Source organism: Epinephelus moara, chromosome 13 (assembly GCF_006386435.1).
Source record: "Epinephelus moara isolate mb chromosome 13, YSFRI_EMoa_1.0, whole genome shotgun sequence".
In the NCBI taxonomy this organism is placed as follows: Eukaryota; Metazoa; Chordata; class Actinopteri; order Perciformes; family Serranidae; genus Epinephelus; species Epinephelus moara.
In genome coordinates this window covers 33,383,248-33,408,905 of record NC_065518.1, presented here as the reverse complement: position 1 = coordinate 33,408,905, position 25,658 = coordinate 33,383,248, and the positions used below count along the sequence as shown (strand labels likewise).

Below are 25,658 nucleotides of genomic sequence, written 5' to 3'. Positions count from 1 at the left end.
AGTGAACAATCTAAAATGAAGACATTATGAAATCATAAGAATAAACACAATGTCTATGTTCAATGTAAGTTGAACAGTGTGTAAATCAGAACCCTCTGTGTGCTGCTGAGAAAGTCCACACAAACTCAAACATACAACCTTTCTGCAGTTACATACTTGTTAAAGGCATGGACAATAAAAATGCATCAGGCTACAGACACACTTGACTTGTTGCCCTTACTGTATTTGGACAGCCTTTATTGTATTGCATTTACAATCCACACACACCAGACATTTTCCCCACACAGATAAAAAAAAAAACACAGTCACACAGCTCCGGGTCAGTACATGAAGCTTTGGTATCATTATTCAGTTATGAGCATTAAATGGAACTCATGACACAAGAAAGTTTGGCTTGTTATTGATATACTCCAACACAGACAAACGCACAGCTCTGTTAACCCTTTGAAACCTGGATCAACATCAGTTTTCTTGTGCTGCATTCAGACGCCTTTCATAAGCATTTAAAGCTTTGAAACCTGAGCAAATGAGTTAGATTTTTCTCTCAAAAACATGGGGAAAAATGACAATGAGCAAGAAATTAGTAGAACCTGAAATGAAAACTGAACTAAAAATCAATTATTAAAAGTAGAGAAAGACAGAAAATAATTTTTAAAAAGTAGGGAAAATGTCCAGAAAAACAGGCTGAGCGGTTTTGGAAAATGAATGAATAAATGTCCAGAAAAACTAAATTTATGATTATACTAATTATATATTCAAACTTATGTTATGAAATACATATACGTATGTATTTTTCAATTTTTAGCCCCTTTTTTGTTGTTCACTTTTGTTTTTTTTACCTTTCTTTTCTTGCTAATTTTCAGGTAATTTTCTTCTAACTTTTAACTATTCCCTCAGTTGATGTTTTGATGACAGTGATGGTGAGTGCGGTCAAAATGGAGGCAATGTGCAGAGTGAAATATTGCAGGAAAGAATAGTGTAAAGAGTAAACAGTAAATGAGCTCTGCAGATAACAGGCTGGTGCTGTAGTTTGTGTGAACCAACACACCTCCAACACGTCATCAAGGCGATGTCTTGCTGTTCTCTGCTGTGGAAAACCATTCTTACCATGCCAGCATGGCCTGAATGGTCACTGCTGAATCAGAAGCGCATAAACAGGCTGTTATATCACTGATCTCAACTCTCTATAACAGCAACTGTGGAGGGAACTTCAGCTACAGCTTTTCAGCATTGGACCATCGACTGTGGTACCAGACAAAAACAAGCCAAACTTTAAAATGTCACGAGAGGCCGTTAGTATTAGCATCCATCACCCAGAATGGTTAAGCTCACTGTGTGCTGCATCCTCCTACAGCAATGTACATTATAAAATGAGATGACAAGCAACAACAGCATTGATAAAAAGGGTTGGGGAGGAGGCATATGTGCAAAAACAGGTGGTTACAACACAAAACACTCAAATAAACATTTAAAAAGCTAATCTTCACTGATACTAAGAAATACAGCGAGAAATTTACAACCAGAGGTGTGATCAGGACACAGCCATATAAAAATACGAGTGTACGTAAAGCAGAAAAATTACATATCATCATTAATAGTGAGTGGGGAGTTGAGGGCCTTTGTAAAGGCTGACAGTTTAACAGAGAAACCTGAAAGGATCATTTTGTTTCATTTGGTTCTCTCTTCCCTTTCTGTCTTACTTCACTGGTGTTCAGTCTCCCCTCTCTGACAGGGATAAGAGATAGTGTTCATCTGCTGGTGTTCAGGTGAGTTTCACTCAGACAGGCTCAGTTCCACATCCGATTCATTCACCGCCACTCTCTCCTTAAGTTCAAATGTTCATGTCAGAGCTGCTGCGATTCAGGGCTCTCATACTGTCACCACTGTGACAGGGAATGTTGCATGTGTCTACATGTGTCCCTCAGGGTAAAAACAAATAGTCTTCATTAGTACATTGAGCCACACAGAAGTTAATGGACTCCAATACTAGTATCAAAGGATCAACTAGGAACAAGCTCCTCATTGATAAAACACCTGAAAGGCAGCAGAAGCGACGTTTCAAGAAAGTACTCTTTGTAAAGGGTTTTTAAGCTGAAACTAATAGCTTACTAAATGGGAAATAAAATTATTTAAGGTTTAACGGGTCACTTATGAGCCATTAATCTACACAACTTTTGGATTGCTAGCTTGCTAAATATCTTGTTATCTTTGTATCATGTTTACAGTTAAAATTGTTGGTAAATCATTAAAGCTGATAAAGTCCAATATTCACTTTCCACACTGGTTATTCATAAAGTCTGTCTGCCATTTAGAGGTGTAAAGACAGACACATCGATCTGGACTAATAAATCGATTAAATTATTAATAATCCAGTATCATGGATGCAAAGTGAAAACATCAGTATGTATTGTCACCTTTAAGATATGCCTTTATTTTAAAATTCCTATGACACACTGTGTCACCATTTCCATCCGAGCGCACCTCCTTCCGAAATATTCTAACAGTGCTAGCAGCCTAGCAACAAGCAGATAATGGTAAGCAGCCAAGAAAAAGACAGAGGATATTTACTGACATCGATCACAGGCCCCTGAAGTGCACCAAATCGAATTTGTATCACGGCAGACTTTGTGATATCAGCAAATATCACGTTGTCCAAAGAATCTAAGGATGCACGTCATCGGTACTGGCTGATATCTGCCTGTAATGACATATCGGAAACAGCCAACATGCTTTTTCTTATTTTGCACAATGACTGAATATTACAAACATTGAAAAGCAGTTTATTTCATGTCTCCATCTGCTGGTGGGCCATCATGATAACAGCATGCATGTATAATATAATGTTGATTCCAAAACAGAAGACACTTGATGATCACTAAAATTACATGGTGGAAATAGTGGATATATGGGTATCGCTATCGAGTATTCATCGGTTATTGGCCAAATAAGTTATGTATAGGTATATCGGATATTGGCAAAAAATCCAATATCGTGCATCCCTAAAAGAATCAATATAATATCTTATTGTGATGAAACATCATCTGTTTGGTGCTGAGCACCTAGTGTATTGGAGGTTTAGAGGTTTTTCCACTGAACCAAGACCTTTATGTTGAGGGCCAAAACAATGAGCGAAAAGACACACACACACAAAAAAAGCTCTGTAGAGTTTAGGGGGACTGCTGAGCTGGTGGAGGTTCAAACCCCACAAAAAGCCCCACAAATTTGCTGACATTAGCCACCATAAGTCACTGTTAGACCAAGTAAGGCTGCAGCGGCAAAATTCCTGAGTGCACTGAACTAGACAAGTGTGCTGTGTTGCTGTGTGTAAAGTCAGCTCTTCATTTGTAATGGTTTGTTCACACCTATGTCATGCTAAGTCAATATAAAGTCGTGAACTGCCGCAAATTTGAACCAGGAGACATAAATGACGCAACGCAAATGACACAAACACACGCAATACTTCAAGTTGCAGCAGAAATTCGTGTGCCACTGTGTTCCTAATGCCTATCAGCATTAAGATGTAATTGAGATTCTCACTAATGTGAGGCAAAAATCCACAGGAAGAATGAGTTATTTCTAGTTGCATAGTCGTGTACATAAACAATCGATCCATGTGTGAAGTGAGCTATGAGGAGACTGAATATTGGACTTACATTCTGTGTCTGCTGGATACGTAAATAAGCAACTGTTTGCCAACATGTTTGCCACAACAACTTAATAAAAGGTGATAACTCTGGCTTTATAGCTTGTGCTATTCATTTACAATAGCTTGTGCTATTCATTTACATTTTGGCCCCAAGTGCCCAAAATGTAAATGAATGCAGCTTTAATGAGGGCTTAAAGGTCTCACTTTCTAATAATCAACAGTTGTAAATGAATCCTGTTTTGGTGCAGATGTTGGGTGAGTCTCCCTGACAAACTAAAGTGCTAAAAAGACAAATTAAGAGGTGGAGGAGAATAAGGAATAATAATAAGTAAGGAATCACACCCCAGTAATCCAAAGTTGTTCTTATTAATGGCTTATAGCTGTGCTATTAAGCGTTAAATTATTAAGTTAGCCATTAATTGCAGTTTATGAACTCTTTCTAAAGAATGCCTTACTGGGAAGTGGCACCACAAATCTTGTATGACATTAAATGAAAAGACTCAAGTTGAGTGATGGATCTAAAATCTAAAAGACTACACATATATAACATCACACCTAAAAACTACTATTCTAATGAACAACACATGAAAAACACAAGTCCATGCAAAAAAACACATTATGTACGCAATCATCAACCCAAAGAAACACATCGAAGTCCTCAGAGTGAAGGTTCACCAACAGTTACTGGTTTTGGATGAGTGAAGTAATAAATATGTCAGAAGAAAGCTCATCATCAAAGACATCAAAGAGTTCAGCAGAGTGACAAGTCAGACTGAGAAGAGCTGGAATACCATCCACCAATCAGAACACTGCTCTGCTGCTGAGAGTTTGTGTGTGTGTGTGTGTGTGTGTGTGTGTGTGTGTGTGTGTGTGTGTATGTCTCCTGTATTCTGTTCAAATTCCATAGTTAACAGAGCTCAGTGCTGGTCTCTTCTTGCCTTTAATCTTCAGGGATCCATAACGAGCCTGGAGATAAAATTATGGAAATAATAGTTAGAAATGTGTCCATACACCCAGAGTCTCTATGCTATCAGTGGTGATACAGAATAATCTCAAAATATATGTACTCTGTGTGTACAACACTTCAGCACCTACTCTCTTTGACCTCTGCTAACACTGTTTTCTTCACACTTACATCTTTGCGGACTCTGGATCGTGTGATCTTGACACTCTGTGATCGTCTCAGTCCTTTCTGAGTAACAGCCTCGTCTTCAGAGAAGGTTGGCTCAGCCTCTTCATCAGTCCTCTCCTCCTGGTCATAATAGTAGTCTGAAAAACACAGACACACACGTACATAAATCAGGAATCACTGAAACACACACTTGCAGTTGTGTCCTGATAACAAAAATATATTAGACACCATGTTTGGTTGCAAATCTGAGCCTGTCCTTTTAATAACTGAGGTGAGGGTCACCAAGTCTAACAATCACACAGGCTGAAAAAAAAAACATCAAGACCATTGTTGTGGTGTATCTGTAGATTCACTTTGCAACATATTTAACTATTCTGAAAGACAGGGTGTATTCAACAAGTACTGTGTACATCCAAAGCCCGATATATCTTCTTCCTCTGTGCCATAAAATTCCATTTTTGTTTAAAAAACTATAAAAACACATCAATGTACCAAACTGTTGCACTGGGTGAATTGTTCCTCCATTACTACAATGATTCACGATCACACACCGTAATTAATTTTGAAAAATCAAAATCAACAGTTGCCAGCTATTTTAGGAACTTAATGAGCCTTTCAAAAAATAAAATGATAAATGTGTGATAAGTCTTCAGTAGAAACCAATGTGCTTGCTGCTGAGAGCCACAGACAGGGTAGGGGAGTCAGAAAGAACTGAGAGGTTGAACTGAAAATAAAGCTGAAGAAAATAATCCTCTCACATATACTGTGTACATGCAGTATGCGGGATTTTCCTAAAAAACAAAAGAAATAAAGATAAATGAAATAGTGACAAACTATATTTGCTGAATGTCCACTTCACTCCTGTTACAGTGAATGAACCCTGAAGATGACTTGTGATGACAGGTTCTGATCACAGGCCTGTGTTGCCTTTGTGTTGAGGTGGCGGTGTAAAGAGCTAAAGCAAGTCAAACTGTTAACAAGAGAGGCAGCTTATCCAGCAGAGGTCAGCAGACACTCGGCAGACACACTGCTGCCTTCCTGCCTGGCTCTTTGAGTCTCCTCATAGAAACGTAACAGCTAGAGAGGTCATACACAAGCAGCTATCTGTTTCACACTACAGCAAGGAAAATACACTTAGGCAGCACGATGAGTCTAACACTGTGGCCAAAACATCTGTAATGTGGCTCAATCAATTGCAGTGAAACCAAAACCAGAGTAAAGAAAATCTTATAAATCTCCTTTACCATTTATGGCTTTTGGGAGCAGCTACAATTTACATATGAATACAGAATTATCCCATTTTTCTGTTCCATCATGAAAATGAACATGGTTGACTGTTGACCAGAATTAGCATGGCATGGCCCTCGTTTCAATACAAGTTGTTTAAAGAAGTATTTCACTGGTGGATAGATGGTCTTTTCATAAAACTGGGCTGTGCATGCAGTGGAAAGATGCAAGTACTTTTGAAATTGGTGCTACATGACCAGAGAAATCAGATAAAAAGGGCAATACATTAACCTTGGCTCAAGAGATAGAAAATCTGCAACTACTGTAATAAACAGCGCCACCACACCAATCCAATAAATGCTCCACCTGGTGGGTGACGTGATGCAAACTTGGCAGTTTTGGCACAGGAAACAATATGCCGGCCGGCTGGTAACATACAATCTCCAATAGGCCAAGAAGTATCAGAATCTTGGTTTATTTTTGATCAGCACTTCCTAGTTTTATCGTTGATCTCAGTTTAAGAAAGAGAGAAAGAGGGAGCGAGGGGAGAAGTCTCCTCCAGGTGCAGAGAACTCCAAACTCTGCATGCAGAGCTGAATTAGGCCAATATCCTCTACTGTTAAATATTAAAAAACGAGCCCTAAACTTCCGGAACCACATTAAAACAAGTGACCCACTCTCATTTTCCTATAAAGCCCTTATGCTGCCAGGAGCTGACCCCACAAAGGAGTCCCCTTTACCTGCTTGTCCAGAGTCTGACCAAACCTTCAACCACTCAGGTCACTACATCACAACCACCTCAGCTTCAGGACACATGCCCCCGAAAATTAGACCCAACCAAATTATGACAAAAGAAAAAGAAAGAAAGAGAGAGAGAATATTGGACAGAACTAATAAAATCCCAGAGCAAAATGGAAACGTATATAGCCCTCAACAGACAGTACTCTGTGGCAACCTACCTGAGCACAGTGTCTGAAAGGAATATGAGGAAAACATTGACTAAGTACAGACTGAGTGAGCACAACCTGGCAGTAGAAGTCGGCCGACGCAAACAGAGCTGGCTGCCCAGAGAGGAGAGGTTGTGTTCTCACTGTGACCAGGGAACAGTAGAGACTGAGCTGCACTTCTTGACTCAATGTGACAAATATAAATGCATTAGAGAAGAGTATTTTGCAAAAATAATAAAGATATTCCAAGAGTTCTTGCACTGGAATAACTTAGAGAAACTTCCGGTCCTACTGGGAGAGAGGGAGGACTGTTGTGTACTGGCGGCAAAATATGTAACAGCCTGCCATCAACTTCACATCACACATGATAATTGATAATTGTTTATATATTGATAATTAACCTGTTGTATAAATTCATTTATTTATGACTTTCACCCTGCCATAGCCACTCATGCTCTCCATGTTTTGTTTTTTAAAATTGCAATTATTATTAATGTATTGTTATTGTTTATGCTTGTTATATTTGTGTTGTATTGTGTTAATATGCTTTGGCAACATTGTTTCGAATGCAGTCATGCCAATAAAGCAGCTTGAACTGAACTGAACTGAACTGAACTGAACTGAACTGAGAGAGAGAGAGAGAGAGAGAGAGAGAGAGAGAGAGAGAGAGAGAGAGAGAGAGAGNAGAGAGAGAGAGAGAGAGAGAGAGAGAGAGAGAGAGAGAGAGAGAGAGAGGGGCATCTCTCTGCCTTTATCTGTTTCTATACTCTTTGTGTCCATGGTAGCCCTAGAGGCAGCTGGTTGAAAATTGGCAGAGTATCCCTTTAATGCATGATAAACTGAAGTACATGTTATCACTTTTTATGTCACATAAAACAAACCACCTACTAACTCTAACACAAATGTAAATGATGTAAATAAAGTCCATTATCAAATATGAAGTACATCATCTTCAAGAGAACTGACCTTATGTTATGTTAAATATGTCACTTTAAGTATCATCACCTGGTCGTGTTCTATCGTCCAAACGCTGTCTTCAACCATTTTTTTCAAGGCTGAGTTATTAGTATTTGAACAGCAATGTGTTTTCCATTTGTTCTGGTTCTAGCCCCTGCTGCTGCTGTTGTTGTCACATCTGGAGTCTATAAGAGAAAACCTCCCACTCTCCAGAGTTGGAAACAACCTTTTCCCTCCCAGAGGAAACAGGGTGGGATGAGACGGAGGCCAGTTTCACATGAGATTTCATATTCCAACACCAGATCAAAAATACCATCTGAATTCTGGATGTGTTGGTTGGATGGTAATCAGCCTCTATCACAAACAGGCAGAAATGGTAAAAAGGTTTGTATTGTTGAAAGAGTTCAGTCCTGCTACCGGTGTAGAGTTTTGGACCCTACAGTTGAAACTGCCCAGCCTGCTTGGCTTCCACTATACTGAGGTAACTCTCTGCAGCTCACAGAACACAGCTTGACCACACAAGACACCAACAAGAAATGAAATATACTGTAAACTAACTGTGCTGTCTGAGCAGCGCTAAAATCCCCTGATCCTAACGTTACACTTGCATTAATAAGTCATTTGCAAAGGAATAACATGTTACAGTAATGTTCCAGGGTGGAATCTAAATTCTCTGTCTGGACTGTGAAGAACAAATCCAAGTCATTCCTGTCATTCCAGCTATCAGCAGTCTATTCTGTGTAGAACTCTCCAATTTCCTGTCATGTAATGAGCTGAGGGCTTTATAAAACAACCCTCCGCCTAGCTCAGCCAACAGCAGAGGACTGGAGCAGCTCGTCCAACCAGGATCTTGGAATCCTTCTGTTTCTTCAGAAAAAAGCACCACCTAGTGTTTTCTTGTCCTAGATATTTACAATATCTTAAGCCGCTGTTGAGCCTTGCTTTCATTCTCAAAACACAATCCATCTTCTCAAAGCACACTCCAAAAACTGCAGTCCAAATTCACCTAGAATCTCTAGTCAAAGTTGTGTCTTTAGAACAACGCTAGGGTGCAAAAAAGGGGCATGGTGTTAGATGTCCAAACAGAAAACAGCTGGGCTGTAGAAGATCTAAATGGTTCGATTTGTTTTGCACTGATTTTATTGTACTGACACAAGTCAATTAATTAATTATATTCATTCATCAAGTAGCAGCAGCCTTTCAATTTTGCATTTTTTACGTGGATGATACGTCGTACTATATGACTCCTTCACTTCTACTGTACTGAATGTCTTGATGATCTTACAACTCAGCCCATCTAAAATCACTAAACTCATTTCTGAATATCTTTGCTACTATCCAGTTTGTTTCAAGATAACCAGATCTAAATTTTAAATATTTTCCTAAATCTTGTTTTTACACCCTTTTTATCCAAACCTTGTCTTTTTGCCCTTAAATAGAGATTTATTAGCGTATAAGGTTTATTTATATCTTTGTAAAATAAATAGCTTTGGATTATTTCATGTTAGTCAAACAAAAAAAAGCAGTGTGATCACTTTGAGTTTGGTGACCTTTGTTGGTAAGGATATCATTTGTTGTTTTCTGGAGACATTTGTTGCACGTTATCCCCCTCTCTCCCCTCCTCTTCTATCATCTCTCTACTGTACTCTCTAATTAAGTCAAAATATGCCTATGGAAATACTTGTGCAGATCAGGGAAAGCAAATTCATCTGTGACAGTGTTTCATGTCAATATTTTACATTATTTATCGTTATTGTTAACAAATTAAGCTACCATATATGTATACATATATATATACATATATGTATACATGTATATATATATATATATATATATATATGTATATATGTGTGTGTGTGTGTGTGTGTGTGTGTGTGTGTGTGTGTGTACCAGGGTATATTTTTTGTATTTGGGAGAACATCACCTTTGAGTCATATGTTAAACAAAACAGAAGAGCTGAGAATCTTTAATATGGCCACTAGAGGGTGTATGATGTCATATGAAAACCCTCCACAGCAGAGAGAACCATATGAAAGAGAGCGGTTGGAGGGTAAAAACATCTCTTCCTTTGCCTCTCTTCATCTCTGTGCTGGCAGGCTGAGCTGAATACATAACAGTCTTTCCTCTCTCAGTATGCTAATGTTGTCTACTAGCGTCGCTTCCCTCCATCCATCCACCTCTTCTTCCAATTCACTCCTTCTCCATCCATCCCTTACATCTCCACTCTCCTCCTATACATTCATCTCAGTCCTCTCCTACGCTCCTATTCTCTCCCTCTCCACGCCTCACTGACTGCCTGTGTGTCTGCGTGTGTGTGTGCGCGCGTGTGTGAGTGTGTGTGTGTGTGTGTGAGAGAGAGAGAGAGAGAGAGGAAGAGAGATAGACTGAAGGAACAGAGAGAGTGTGTGTGTGTTTGACATTCCAGCAGCATCCCACTCAACCTCATCTCATCCCCTCTGTCTGCTGGGAAGTCATCTCACACACTCTCTCTCTCCCACACACACACACACACACACACACACACACACACACACACACACACACACACACACACAGACACAGCTTTCATTGACATGCCAGCCAGCCTGCAGTTCTCATCAAGCAAGGAAGGCACGGAGGAAGGAAGCAAACAAAGACAAAACAAAGAAACGTAACACCAAAATATGAAGCTGACGTGGCTGTTTGGCACATTGATGGTGCAGATGTGTTACTGACTACACTATCTATGTGCTTACTGTTAGGACAGTTATTCAAGGTGATTTCACAGTGGCACTTCTGAATCTGGGGGCGCTTCATCTAAAAATGTGGAAATTTGCACTATTTTTCAAAACCCAATTATGGATAACGCAACCTTTCCTGAGTGCACCCAACAGGTGCACCCATTTTTGAGGCATTTTCCTCCGTTAACTTTTTTCCTATGTACTAAGTACATTATATACAGTATTCTAATTTACAAAAAAAGCCAGATATGTACAGTATGTTTTTCTTATTTCAATTAGGATAAGCAACTGCTACAGTTCCCATCATGCTTTGGATGAAGCAAAAACAGTTTGTCATGAAGTCAGTGAGCTAGGTGTACCCTAGCTTCTATATTTGGCCTCTATTTGTTTGAGTAGGATCCAGCTGCAGAGCTCCAGCCTCAGGCCCACCTCCACTGTTGGACCCTTTCTGGTCTCAACAAGCCCCCAGGATCAGCATCGCGCTTTGAAGACAATTTTATATAATGGCAAAAAAGTGGAATTACAATGTCCGAGTCTGTCACAAAATGCCATGGGGGCCAAAAAGACTTTTTCCAATAGAATTACATTGGGAAAGAGACATCTGTAAATCAATGGACAAATTTTTTTGAACGTCACAACTCTTACAAAATGGCTCATGTCACTATCGGGATTCTATCCATTCAGTTCAATAACATTTGAATAAGAACCACACAATCAAACCATTTTATCTCCATTCAAGTTAGCAGAGGGCTAAACCAGAAGTCATCCGACTAGCCTACAGATGTCAGAGACCTGACCACTCTCAGCCGTGTTTGGCAGGTGTAAATCTCTAGTACGCTTGCTTTATGGGCCCCACACTGCGGACGATTCGGGTGATTTTGGACTGTGGAAATTGAGCATCTTTGGTTTCACTCGCCACTAAGCAACTTTCATAGGAATAACCGGGGCCCCCCCTCCAATGCTGTATGCAGGTGTCTTTAAACCTCCATGGGTCCTGATCTTAGAGAAGGAAGTCTATAACTGTGTTGACCAGCGTCTCTGCTGGTCAACACAGTTATCACACAGTTCATCACAATGCGATAGCATGCATTCATTAATTTGAATTAGCCACTTGCCCTTCACCAATAACACCAAGGTAAAACAATGCTACGTAATATTTGGATATATCTGTCGGGTAACGTAACGTTACCTAACAGTAAGGAAAATCCTAACCTTATTAGTTTGCTAACATTAGCTAGCTATATGCTAATGTTCTTAGCAAGCTAACGTTAACGTTAGCTGAAATGATGTTAGTTTGCTAACAACAATAGCATAGCCAGCTAACATTAGCAGACTTATAAGGATGCAATTTTGTAGAGCCGATGCGCTGCTGGTTCTGCCGGCCTGAATAGAATGTCTATAGCCTTACTGTTGTGTGTACAGCCTTATAGACTGAGCTGAGTAGTGATGCGCGGGTCGACCCGTTACCCACGGGACCCGCAAATGGACTTGTGGGTCGGGCAGCAGTGATCGTCTGTTAAATCGGTCTGTAAATGATATTTTGACATTATTGGCTATTACTGTCATGGCATCCGAAGGTACTGATGCGTTGAGCAGGTGACAGTCCGCGGTCGTTTTCAAAACACACTTGTGTCACGCACTCCAAAAGAAACTTGTTGAAACTTTAAACAATAATTTATTGTACAAAACGGGGGAAACAAACGTTGACAAAAACGGTTCCATAATTCATATTAAATTCAAAAGATAACGAAAAAACAGCTACAAGTTAGAGGGAATAGTGATAAAGTGGTAAAACTTGGCATTGATCCACAGCCTCAGACGGATGCGCTCAAATGTGCCGTGCGCACAAGCTCAGTTGGTAGGATACTATATTTTCACATTTTTAACAATGCAATTTAAAAGTTTTGATTTTTATTGATAACCTATATTTACCAACAACAAAAAGACTACATTTATATTTACCAACAACAAAAAGACTACATTAAGCACCAAAAAAATATGCAACAAAAAAAAAAAAAAAAAAAGTAAAAGTAAAAAAACTAAATAAAAAAATGTATATCGAATACCAAATTTTCATAACAAATACCTACCCATAGAAACGAATATTCGAATTCATAACAAATACCTACCCATAGAAACGAATATTCGAATATCCGAATATTTGGGTACAGCCCTATCGAAAACATGTAATTTTCTACCTTAACAGACTTTCCAGCTTAACACAAGAAATAACACATCAAATTTTCCAACCTAATACACGATAACTAATGTGATTTTCCACCTTTACACACAACATCACACCTGTTTCTCACCTTAACACAAACAGTAACACACCTCTCAAGATGAAGACTACGGGTCTTAACAACTGAACAATAACTGAATGACAACTAACTAAACTCCATCTCCATATTTCATACGTTTGTTGCATAAATACTTGTACACTAGGAAAAAACACTGCATTTTGTGTGTGTGTGTGTGTGTGTGTGTGTGTACCAGTTCCATCGGCAGCGTCAGTGCTCTGAGATCTCCTGATGGCGGGGTTGGCTGAGTGGGAGCTGTACTGGTAAAGTTGGTTCCCCCCGTCATCCTGCTGGCTTATCTGTGTGAGGTCGTGCATACTCAGGCTACGCAGCTTCTCTGTGATGGCACCCTGACCCTGTGACACAAACACACACACCAGTCAATATTACATCATCTGCAAACAGCACTTCAGACCTTTCGGTGATCAACAGGACAAAATCCAACACACGGATGAAGTTAATGAGTGTCAACAGAACACAACTAACTACCAAGTCCCCTCAACATTCACAGATGGTGAAACATCTGCTGGTTGCAACTGAATATCTGGAGGGCTGCAGGCTGTTTTAGGGGAGGTGGGAACTTTCTTAGAGTCAGAAAAAAATCTCAATTTGTGTGGTAGACAAGTATGTGATTGTCAGTGAGTTTGTTTTGTTGTAAATGAGCATAGACATCTTCTATTTTATTGGCTACTATCACACAACTTAAGAACTGACTCTGCTGCTACAAACAGATGCATGTTGCCTCACTAACCCTGACACCTATCATTCGGATGCAGCTTGACAAGTTTAATTGTGGCAGCTTTACACCAGCTGACCAGCTAGACAAGTGAGAGCTGAACTGGGGAACAGGAATGTAGCACCAGGGCCACTGACAGTCCAAACTGCACTATCACTATGGGATTTGCACTTTCCTATGACTTGTATTCAGCTGTGTTCTATGTCTGCAGGTCTGTCACCTCTCACTTAAGTAAGCGAAATGACTCTAATAAAGTCATAGAGAGCTTGGTTAGCAAGATACCAGCAGAGCATTCATTTTCACTCAATGCACAGCTACTGTAACACTTAACTTCGGCTGCTTTTCATTGTGTTTCAAGAGAATCCTGAAGTCCACTCAACTTTAATCTTTTTTCTTTGAACTTGTGTTTTGGCTAAACAGTTGGAGTTAACCAAGTCCCCACTGCGCATGAAAAACACATCCGGTTAGGGGCTCTCATGTAAATGGTTTCATGTCACTTCACTGTCTTTAAATCTCTCATCACCAGGTGCAATAATGTTAAAACCTATAACTTCAAGTCTCAGGTTGGAATGGTCAATATATCAATATTACATCAATATTGTGATATCAGACTAGATATCATGTTAGATCTTGGATACTGCAATACTGTATGTGTTGTCTTTTACTGGTTATAAAGGCTGCATTACAGTAAAGTGATGTAATTTCCAAACTTACAAGACTGTTCTCGGTGTTTTATTTACCCAGTTAGTCATTAGTCACTAGAGCTGCAACAATAGTCAATTAATTGATTAATCAATCAAAAGAGAATTAACTGCCAACTATTTTGATAATACATTATCGTTTTAGTAATTTTCTAAGCAAAAATGTAAAAGATTTTCTGGTTCCACCTTTTCAAACACAAGCTTTTGCTATTTTTCTTTGTCATTTGATAGTTAATGAAGATTTTTAAGGTTATTGACTGTTGGTTTGACAGAAGAAGCAATTTGAAGACGTCACTTTAGGTTCTGGAAAACTGTGACTTTCCAACATTATCGATTTTTTACATTTTTTTGCGGCTAAAGAGTAATTGATTAATTTTGAAAATAATAGGCAGATTAATCCATGATGACAATAACCATTAGATGCAGCCCTGATATACACAATACTGATGATTATTTATCAAAAATCTAATTGTATAAATATTTTGTGAAAGCACCAATGTTCAACCCTACAATATTGTTGCAGTATAAATATTGCTGTATTTCATCAAAAATATTGGAATATTTGATATATTCCATATCGCCCAGCCCTAGTCTCAGGACTCATAAACTGACAGACTGCTCTTACCAGTTCGCCATGGAATATGAAAATAAATCTCCCAATATTCCCACTTCATGTAAAAATTACTTTAATTGATTTGTTGACTTTATTCTCATAATATTTCATTCTTGTAAATCTCTGACTTTACTTTTAAAACATTTTCTTTTTATTTTCTTGTAAATTCTGGTTTTTCAAGCAACAAATGCTGGGGTCAGATGTCATGAGCATAAGCATTTGGCCTTCATTACATAAGCACATAATGATTACTGATTATCATCTCCACTGATTCTACCCAACAACTAGTTTGACATATTTGCTAGTTTGGCTGAAGCTAAGCAGACTTTGGCCAAAGATACACCAAAGCCAACAGTCTGAGTCATGCACCACAGTGGGGGGATGATTAGATCGATATCTGCACATTTACTTTACAAATGACTTAACCAGTGGTCATATACTTGATGAGGCAAATTAATAAACCTTACTCAAAACTTAGCCTTAGCAGGCGGAGAATTTAGTATTTTTAAAAAGTGAGCTTTCTGACCCGCTGCCACACCCACGGAACACGGTGAACATATTGATTTATTGATTGACTGGGAACCACGTTTAACAGCTGCAAAACTATGTCAAACCATTCGTTTACAAATTCTCACACAACTGCAGTATAATCCAAGTCTCATTTATTGAGTTGAATGCTGACATGCATTTTCACTAAAACCTTTTCTATTTAAAACTGAATGGAAAGCGAAAGTTATCAATGATCTCTTCAAGGCCAGACTCCAGTGCTAAGGTTTATAGTGAAAATGCATGTTTGGGAAGTACTGAGCATCCAATTGGATAAAGAAGACTTGGATTATACAGCCTGAGTTGTTTGAGAGTTCATAAAACAATGTTTTGATATAGTTTTGCTGAGGTTAAGCATGGTTCCCAATCAATCAAGATATCAGTATGTTGACTGTTTTAGTGGAGGCATGCAAGAAAAAACGTTTTCTTCACAAATTCAAGGTAACACGGCATAACTAATCGATTTACAAATACTCATTTTGCGGATGAAGTATTCCTTTAACAACTGACTACAGCGTGATACAAAATGCAACAATTGTTTGGCACAATTATTGTGGTTAAGCAGAAGGATTGATAATGACAACAGCAACTGTAATTTTGTCTCCTGGCTGTGTGTCAAGTGTGTCAGACATAAAAATGTCTATTTTTTTTAATATGTTAAAGCTGCTCTGTCATCACTCAGAGACTTGCGGAGGACACAGAGGTCTGTCCAGAGCTCTAAACGCAAGGACATGGTTGCCAAATGACACCAAATATCAATATGTACAGATTTTTTACAGGATACCTAAAGTTTAAGATGTTAAAACAATCATCTGCATCAGATCAACCAATTAATTATTGAATTAGTGATAATACTGTCTGACTGGAGTGTACCCAGTATTATATTTTGTCTAATATACATATGTAAAAAATGTACATAATATAGAAATAGTAATAGTATACACTGATACATATATTTATATATACTGATTTGAACACTGAAGCACAGAAAATGCCATAAGCATTAGGGACACTGATGACAAGTAACCAGATTCTACAATGATGAAATATATCATCATAGACACAGTTCACATAATGAGGACCAGCAACAAGGGAGTAAAAAAATGAAATGATTTTTGATCAAACATAAAGCAAGAAAAACAGGACACAGGAAGAATGTGTCAGGTGTTACAATGAAATGAACGATTTAAACACAGGAAGATTAATGAAAAAAAAAAAAAAATTCAGACATTCTGGGATATAAATGAAGAGAAATGAGTAAACTGTAAATATTGAGTTAAACGTAATTGCAATTGTTGATTCCTGCAACTGTTGATTCTTTATTACAACACTAAGAACAACACCAGGACTCATGTTCAGCTAGCAGGTCTGGTAAAAGAACAGAAAAGTCTGAAAATCAAAGGGTGGGGAACACGGTGTCATGGCAGAATAATGCTGGTATGAAATGGAAAGGGAATGTTCTGTCCATGCTGCTTACACTGACGGGTTTTACCTCCCAGAGTAGCCTGCTGAAGCACACAAGCCCTGAAGAAAGAAGGATGTCAGTACAGAGAGAGAAAGAGAAACAAAGTCATAAGAGGGTTAGCTAGCAGGCAAGCTGGGGCAGCTCCATATAACATCATCCTGACCAAATAACAATAAAGAGAATGGAAAACACACAGCTTTCAGTCTTTCTAAAATCAGTGTTAGATACTCAAGAGCAGAAGCCTAGCAGTTTTCCCACAGGCCCCCATTATAAACAATTCACACCATTTTGAGCATTAGGTTAAAAATCTTCTATCGTCCAAGCTGTGTAGCACCAGAAGCACGCCTTCTGATAACCTTTTATTTATTCTAAACAAAGATCAGAACTGGGTTGCGTCAGTTTTTCCTTAATTCATTACACAATTTGAACATAAACGTTCTGAGTAAATACTGGCTAGTTTCAAATTGATGTTTTACAAAATCAGGCTGCATCATTTAAACTTCAGAAATGTCTTATCTAAGCAAGATGGTTTCTAGGAAACATCTATAGCTTGATCCAATCAAGAGCAACAACTATGTAAAGCAGACGTTTTAGCAGCACAAAAAAAATACACTTTATGAATGAATGTATTTGTTTTATTTACGTCTGCATACAGGAAGAAATTCCACATGGTTGGTTGGAATGAACCGGAAATATCCAATTATGCTGAGCTCACAACATCATTTATGTATTTAGTCAATCATTAGTATATAATGTTTTGTACTTTAAGGTATGTTGTATATATTAACTTATATTTTTACATAATAACTAAATGTTCATGTTTATTCCTGGTATGTGCACACTGCCATTTTGAAGCCTTGAGTTTGGCATTTTGGATGACAGTCTGTCAACGTGGACAGTGCTTAATGTGTAACTTGAAGCCTTACTAAAATGTCAACAGGTAAGTTTTAATAAAATTCATCCTCTGTACAATTGTCACAAATGTTGATGTTTACTATAGAAGCCATAACTGTTTTTTGTACCAGGCTGCAAACATGTTTATTTCTGCTGTAAAGTTGGGCATTTTAACATGGGGGTCAGTGGGGACTGATTCACTCTTGGAGCCAGCCTCATGTGGCCATTAGAGGAACTGCCGTTTTTGGCACTTCCATTTTGGCTTCATGTTTCACAGAGGTTGTTGCTTGCTGGAGATGTGTTGTCCATCTTTGTATACAGTCTACAATTTGAACCTAAAGCCTCTGATTAAGGTACGGTGCACTGGCTGCAGGTGTGTCAAGTGGGCATGACCAAAAGTGAATCTTGGCACAGTAATCACTCACAGACCAGGGAGCAGAGAAGCAACAGTAACAACTGAAAGAAGCAGTAAGAAAAGAAATGTTCAGCTTCTTCACACCTGTAGAGGCTTTACAGATGCAATTTAAATCAGCCTCAGGCTACATGCACATCAATATGCATGTATGCTGCATGCATAATAAAGGTTGGTGCATATAGCAGGAGGAAATGGGTGGGTCTCAGGAGTTTCTCGCTCAATAAAATCACAAGCTAAAAAGGCTGAGTACCGATGGTCTAAAAGCTGAGATGCATTTGTAAACCAAACCATGGCTCCATCCTCTGCTGAGATCTTTCAGAGTGCTCTCTGTCAGGCAGGTTCACACAGATGGATTTTATGTGCGATGCAGCTGGTTGTTTTGTACAAGCCAAGGTTAATCAAATTCCAGCTCAAAACACGAAAAGCTTTTAAAGGATCTGAAATAGCAATGTGACCTAAAACTGTGGTGATAAATCACAGAGGGAGAGGAAAGGAAGAGAGAAACAATAAAGACAAGGGGAGGCAATAGAAATAAAGGGAATATAAGAAATAAAGGGGGAGAGAGGAGACAAATAAAAAGAGACACACGCAAAGCATGGCAGAGAGAGAGAAACAGAGCGAGAGCTTGAGACTGGAATGTTGGAGAGTGAGAAAGAGGCACAGCTTTGAAGCAGTGATTAATGTGATGTTTAATGTTAGCAGAGACAGGAGGGCTTTTACAAGTCCCACACTGGTGTCTCTAAAAGGACACATACACTACAGTAAAGTTAAAAGGTACAGCCAACAATTTCTTAGTTCACATTGTCACACCCTTGGCATTGATTCTGATCCACATCTTTGTTTCAATTTATGCAAACCTCGAGTCATTCATTTCTTTTCTTTTCTTGTTTTTATTAGGAGGCACTCACACAACACTCTGGCTAAATTTAAGTCCAACACAAGATAATTGAATTGAAGTGTAACAGTGGAGTGAATTCAAGTTTCTTTTACCAAAGTAAGACTGGCTAAATTGCTTTGTTAACTCGTGCTAAAACACACTTCATTCAAACTTGACAGAAACAAAATAAAACTTGCTAAAACCATCTTGGTTAGTCTTGTTAGTTATCTAGTTAGTAAGTCCACTGTTCCAACAATCACATCTCTTGGTTTGGTTGAAATAAACCCTTAATACACAGAGTCAGATATGAGAAATGCTGTTTCCCCTGAGTCTCTATCTGTAGCGGGCCTGCTGTTTACAGTCCTGTTACGTTATCCCCACCACTTGCACCCAATCACCACGTTTGTCAGCTCAGCTGCCTTTTACAGGTTGATCTCTAGTGGCGCTGCTGGCGCATGATGTACAATACATACAAAACACCCTCACTACAGCCTCTCTGTATGAATTTAATGGAAAGAGGAGCATCTGTATTTTTGACAGAACTAAAAATCATACCGTTGGGATTTCTGAATACCCTGGTATACCATAATACCGTGATACCGCCCTTGCCTAAGTAACACACTTCCCCTTCACTACATGCAGTTAGTCTTGAATAGCCAGATGTACACATTGTTTGAGTGCTGTGCGTGAAACAACAACAACCACTGAGCTAGCAACCTACACACTAAAACGTCCCTCAATGTTTTATGTGAGGTTTTGTTTTGTGCAGATTGAGCCAATTTAATTTCAGGGCTGGTCTCTCCACCAAAACAAGTTCCCTCCCAACACTATTTTGCAAGGGTACCTTCACTGCATACTTGGCTTAACAATGCTCATGACGACTGTGATTGGTTTAAAGATGCAGAGAGGTTATGGACCAGAAACCATATCCACCTAGTTTAAAGCAGCATTGTACTGGTCACCTACTGTTCCATGTTAACATCATATTGCACATATACTCAAAACTTTGACAAGCCGCAAAATAGGGATGCAAATTATCGATTAATTCATTAATCGATAGTTGTTTCATCTTAGCGATCGATGATCGATTAATTGATAAGCGGCGATTTTCCTGAGAAGCTGAGATCGATTAATTGATAAGCGGCGATTTTCCTGAGAAGCTGAATTTCCGTCTGAATCAATAGGCTCTGTCTACATAAAAAGCTATATCTTCCTTATGATATACAGAAAAAATGCAAATCATATTCCTTAATCAAAGATTTATTTTGGGATATATTTGGGATACACTTGAGGGCAGGCAATAGCATATCAAAGATATTCTGAACAGTAAATATCAAAATATTATGCAGGCTACTTAACATGAAAATAAATTGGGCATTCTCTCATCTGTGACATGGGAAACATTAAGTAAGGGATAATGTATACTGAGCCAGTGAGTGTTAAAAAATAACTCCCAACTCCCTGAAGGGAGTTATTTTTCAACTGTCACAAGCTCACTATACATTATTCCACTTAGAACATGGCTTACTACTAAAACATTCAGTGATGTGACACAAAATAATGATTAAAGCACGTTTTATTGATTCAAAATTCGCAAAAAGAAATGTGTCTGTACTCTGTATCCATGGCAACGGCAGCCTAATGATAATATTGAATTCACCCTTCGCTAAGGCCCACCCCCCTTAGTTACTGTTGCTAAGTCCGACAAACTTTCGGTTTCGGAGCTAGACTGGCATGGCGCTCCCACTGTCACTAACTGCATTCCCTGGAGAAATACTCTCAAATTTCTACAACATGCATTTGAAGGATATATTCAGGATATCAGACTGACACAGCAACAAAATCAAGGTAACACAGTGTGTGCAGATGAACAGTGTTTAGCGTCACCCCCGTGCCGCTCCCAGCACAGACACACAGCTGGTTGAATATCAACAAAGTTTCCCTGCTTCCCTTCACTGGTTCATGTGCAGCAGGGTCTGCCTTTTTTCACTGTTATAATCATTAAAACGAAATTGTGGAGTTGTTGTAGTTTAAAATACTACCACATATTGTGCATTTGGCATCTTTGTCGTCATTAACCAACTTAAAATGACTCCACACTGCACTCCGTCTTGTCCGCTTCATCATGCCACTTCATGTTTATGTTGTGCTCGTCAGAGCCCTGCTTCTCGTGTGTTCTCACGTGTGCGTCAAGTACGTCTGGTGTCAAGAGCGCCCTCAAGTGGACTGGCGGGGAATTACGAGGTTAAAAATGCAATTAATTGCAATTAATTTATTTTAATCGAGTAATTTCTTATCGACAATTAATCGATTAATTGTTTGCATCCCTACCTCAAAACCAGGATATTAGTGTGCATGTAAACATATCAAATATTGCACGCTCTTGCCTTTACAATCTTATCTCTCTTATTTACTTCATCATTTACCATTGCGCTGATAAAAAATAATCCTACTTTTCTTCGTTTTTTTCACTTGTTTTAATTAATTCATTTATTTATTTTTACTTTAAGTTGAAATTCATTTCATTTTGATATTTTATCATCCCAGGTATGACAATGTGGCGTTGTACTGAGACACAAAAACCAGAAAGGTGAAAGTACTGAAAGCCTGGAACTGATCCAACTCAAAAAGAACATTATTTGCTTTTACTTGTTTTTCTTAAAAAATTGAAAGAGAAATGTGTTTATATTTGATTGTCTTTCTTCAGACTTTCCTCAATGAATCACGCATCAAGCTAAATCTGTGCTGGATAGCCTCTGCTGTGAACGTGACCTAGTAACTTGACTTTGTGTTTAATAGTAGATTCCCACTGCCTGGGGTTACCTAAGTGCAGTGAAGACAGGAGATCAATAGGGATTATCTGACACGCTTGGGCATTCACGCAATGCTGATGAAACCAGCTCGAACACACTTCATTTACACTGACTCTGCAGAGAGCGGTAGCCGCGGGACAACAAGGTCCTTTAGAGACTCACTTACAGTGGATACATTTGCATGAGCACAATGGTTCAGATACTATCTCATCTTTGTGTTCAGATTTTATTCAGGATCGGCTGTGGCATGTAATGTAACTCTCCCGCATTCTGTTACACACCAATGGCACCATTTCTGTCTGTGTTTTCTGACGTGTGGTTTAGCAAGCCAAGTGAGTACATTCTGGTTGTACAGGTTGAATTTGTCAAAACTGCTGTTGGACTGCTTTACTACATATAACAGGCAGAGAACACTGTTACATCTAAGCATAGGGAGCTAAAACTCAAATAGGAAAGAGAATTTAAAAAAAAAAAAAAAAGATTTTCAAAATGTTAATCCTTCTCAGTAAAGATGAGGAGGCCATGGGATTTATTGGAAATGTTATCTTCAGCCCATTTTCATATCTCATTTGTATCCCTACCCCTTGTTTTTGAGTGCCTTTTTGCCGCTCGAAACAGAGTTACAAGGAGTAGAGTTTGAAATCGCCTCCTTTGAAGGACCCTTCAAGACCCAGATATTTCATCAGTTGTCAGTGACATGGGCAGATAATGAGAAAATGGGCTTCTGGGTAGGGCTGGGCGGTGTGACAAAATTTTCGTATCACGATTTTTTTTAAAAATCATATCGGTGTCACGGTATTTGATGGTATTTTGCTCGGGTTCGGCCCACTTGACAGGCTGCTGTGTTGTGCTATGGCCTATTCAAGTGCTGGAATTTGTTATTTACGTGACAATGCCTGAACGCAACACAGGCTCCGCTCCATGAGTGCCATGCTGAGTGAGTTATAATTGTCTCAGACTCGGGTCGGCTTCAATCAGGAAAATGCAGCCCGAGCCGTGTTTTAGTGTGCTCACCTGTGTGTGTGTGTGTGTGTGTGTGTGTGTGTGCACACATGTCTGTGTGTCTGTGTGTGTGCGCATCGGGGTGAAACTCCGCCATGCGCGATACAGAGAGCAGAGGAGAATTGTAAACACGCGAGACATGCCGTCATGTAAATAAGACAAATAACATAAGGCTATTTATTTTGTTTAATAAAAGGACAAGGTATAGACCTGTTCTATAGCCCTGGATATGAAGCGTCCATAGAACCAAATAATATAACTGTAGTTTTTAAAGAGCTAAGACGAAAAATAAATAAATAAAAATTAGCAGCGGCGGCATATATATACGCATATAGGGGAAACACTGCTCTTTTTGGTATGAGTTCTTCTGAGCCATCGTGTTCTTCTTCAGCAACATGTACAGTTGCTTCGCTTTCAGAACTTTCTCCGTCATTCTCGCCTCTAAACTTTTCTCTATGCTATCACTCTAGCCGGCTATAGCACGCCTGTGGTGTGCAGCAGTGAAATGGGTCCCCGCTGAAACACTTTCTCGCCACACACGTTCCGGACGTTGTTTGGGCTATTCACCGGTATATGAAAAATTCATATCACAACAAAAATAAAAACCGGTTTCCGTATGAACCGGTATACCGCACAGGGGTAAGACACAGACTTTGTAGTTGTTTAGCTTCTTTGTGTTGTTGTTTTGCATCTTTTTGTAGTCGTTATGCATCTCTCTGGGGTTTTGTGTCTGTTTGTAGTTTTTAGTTTGCTATGTTTTTACAGTGTTTTTGCCCCTATTTGTGGTCCTTTTGAGTCTCTTCGTTGTTGCTTAATACCTCTGTGGTCATTATGAATCTCTTTGCAGCTGTTTGCCTCTTGTTTTTAGTTATTTTGTGTCTCTTTGTGGTTGTTTTGCATCTTTTCATAGTAGTTGTGAGTCTCTGTGTCTTTTTGCAGTTGTTTTGCATCTCTTTGTTGTTGTTCTGTGTCTCCTTGTGGTCTTTGCCTCTTTTCTATTTGTGAGTCTTTTTGTTTGTGTGTCTTTGTAGTTATCTTATGTTTCTTTACAGTCATTTTGAGTCTCTTTCTGATTGATACATGTTAATTGGAGCAACATTTTGCATGTGAAAGCCTGGGGGGCCCCTGACACTTTGGGCCCCTGGGCCTGTAACCCATAGGCCCGTTCAGTAACCCAACTATGGTTATCGATGGCTTTTATGTCAACAGATGCAACTATGGCAATAACGTATCCATTATCCATCCATTTATCTGATGATATCAAAAACAATCGACACATCCAATTCCTTCACAACTTAGAGTTTCATGCTATCAATCAATCAAACAAGTCATCAAATAAAACAGAACACTGCTTCACTACCAGGCCACCAGTGGTCTTCTGTAGGCTAACATTAGCAACCTGTGCTCCTACCCTGCCAGTCTACACTGATGTTAGAGGACCAACTATGTGAAAATGTGGGACTGTCATGAACAAATAAGTAACAATTTACTAACAATTTATCGTTGGCTAGCTAAGCAGTTAACTACAGAGACATCACCATACTACTAGTGATATTTTTTTGTCATGCTTGTTATGAAGAAAATGTATTGGGATTGAGCCTTCATTTTATTAAAAAAAAAAACAACAACACAAAAATGGATTATCAGGTACAAACTGTCTCAGTCATGCTATTGTGATATTTTGGTAAATACAGAAAAGCATCTTAAGTGAAAGACAGTAATAAAAAAAAGAAGAACCTTTAAACAAATATCAAATAGAATATAGAGTAGCAGCCAGAGACACTTGCCTTGACAGCTGCAGTGACAGCGGCGGTGGCTGCGATGCTCAGTCCCTGCTTGCCAAAATTGACCATAGTCTCATAGCTCCTCTCTTTGGCCTGCACAATGTATTCATCTATTTCCTAAAGGGAGACAGTCAATAACATTTCCAGCAGACAGTTTAATCAAGTGCTAAGCAGTGTGACGATAACATTCTCAACAACAGATACACAGATGGATGGATGAGTGATCTTACCCTCTCTCTAGAAGACAGCAGAGGGTGCAGACACTTCCTGTAAATGAGACTTGCTCCTCTGGTGTAGGGGGACAGCAGCCAGATCACAAATGCTATCTTCAGCTCGTAGTACAGAGGAAACCTGGACACACACACAAATTCAATGGGGGTATCCCAATTTTATTAAAAGGCTGATATAAACTTAAAGGGACAGTTCACTCCAAAATCAATAATACATGTTTTCTCTCTTCAGTCTAGATGAACAACATCCAAGCACAGTTAAGCAAACATTTGTAAGTGTCACAGGGAAATCATGGACTCCATAACAAATGAAAAATTGAGCAACTTTGCTCGGGTTCGGCCCACTTGACATGCTGCTGTGTTGTGCTATGGCGCTGGAATTTGTCATTTACGTGACAACGCCTGAACGCAACACAGGCTCGCTCCGCTGTGTGTACAGTTTATGTTTATGTTTATTTTATTTAAGAGGGGACAGTGCACATTAATTGACATGATCATGTAAGTCACATAAATGTGCCAAATTTAGCTATACAGGCTAATTTTCATCTGCAGATGTGCTGCGCTGCTGTGTGAGCAGCGTGTTTGACTGTGCTCAGTCTGTTGATGGTCATTGACACACTGTCTGTCCATAACAATAACTATGTCAGGTCAGT

At 39.1% G+C, this 25,658-nt stretch overlaps 1 protein-coding gene across 1 annotated transcript in view; it reads right to left on the bottom strand.

Moving 5' to 3' along the window:
* Positions 1–202: 202 nt before the first annotated feature.
* The window catches only part of reep3b (receptor accessory protein 3b), a 58,619-nt gene continuing 33,163 nt past the window's right edge, over positions 203–25,658 (bottom strand). Inside the window, exons 4-8 of the mRNA XM_050059879.1 lie at positions 25,006–25,126; positions 24,779–24,892; positions 13,123–13,285; positions 4,782–4,915; positions 203–4,612 (exon numbers count right to left, since the gene is read on the bottom strand). Coding sequence (XP_049915836.1) covers positions 4,541–4,612; positions 4,782–4,915; positions 13,123–13,285; positions 24,779–24,892; positions 25,006–25,126 — 604 coding nt within the window. The 3' untranslated portion in view covers positions 203–4,540. The remainder of the gene's footprint in view (positions 4,613–4,781; positions 4,916–13,122; positions 13,286–24,778; positions 24,893–25,005; positions 25,127–25,658) is intronic.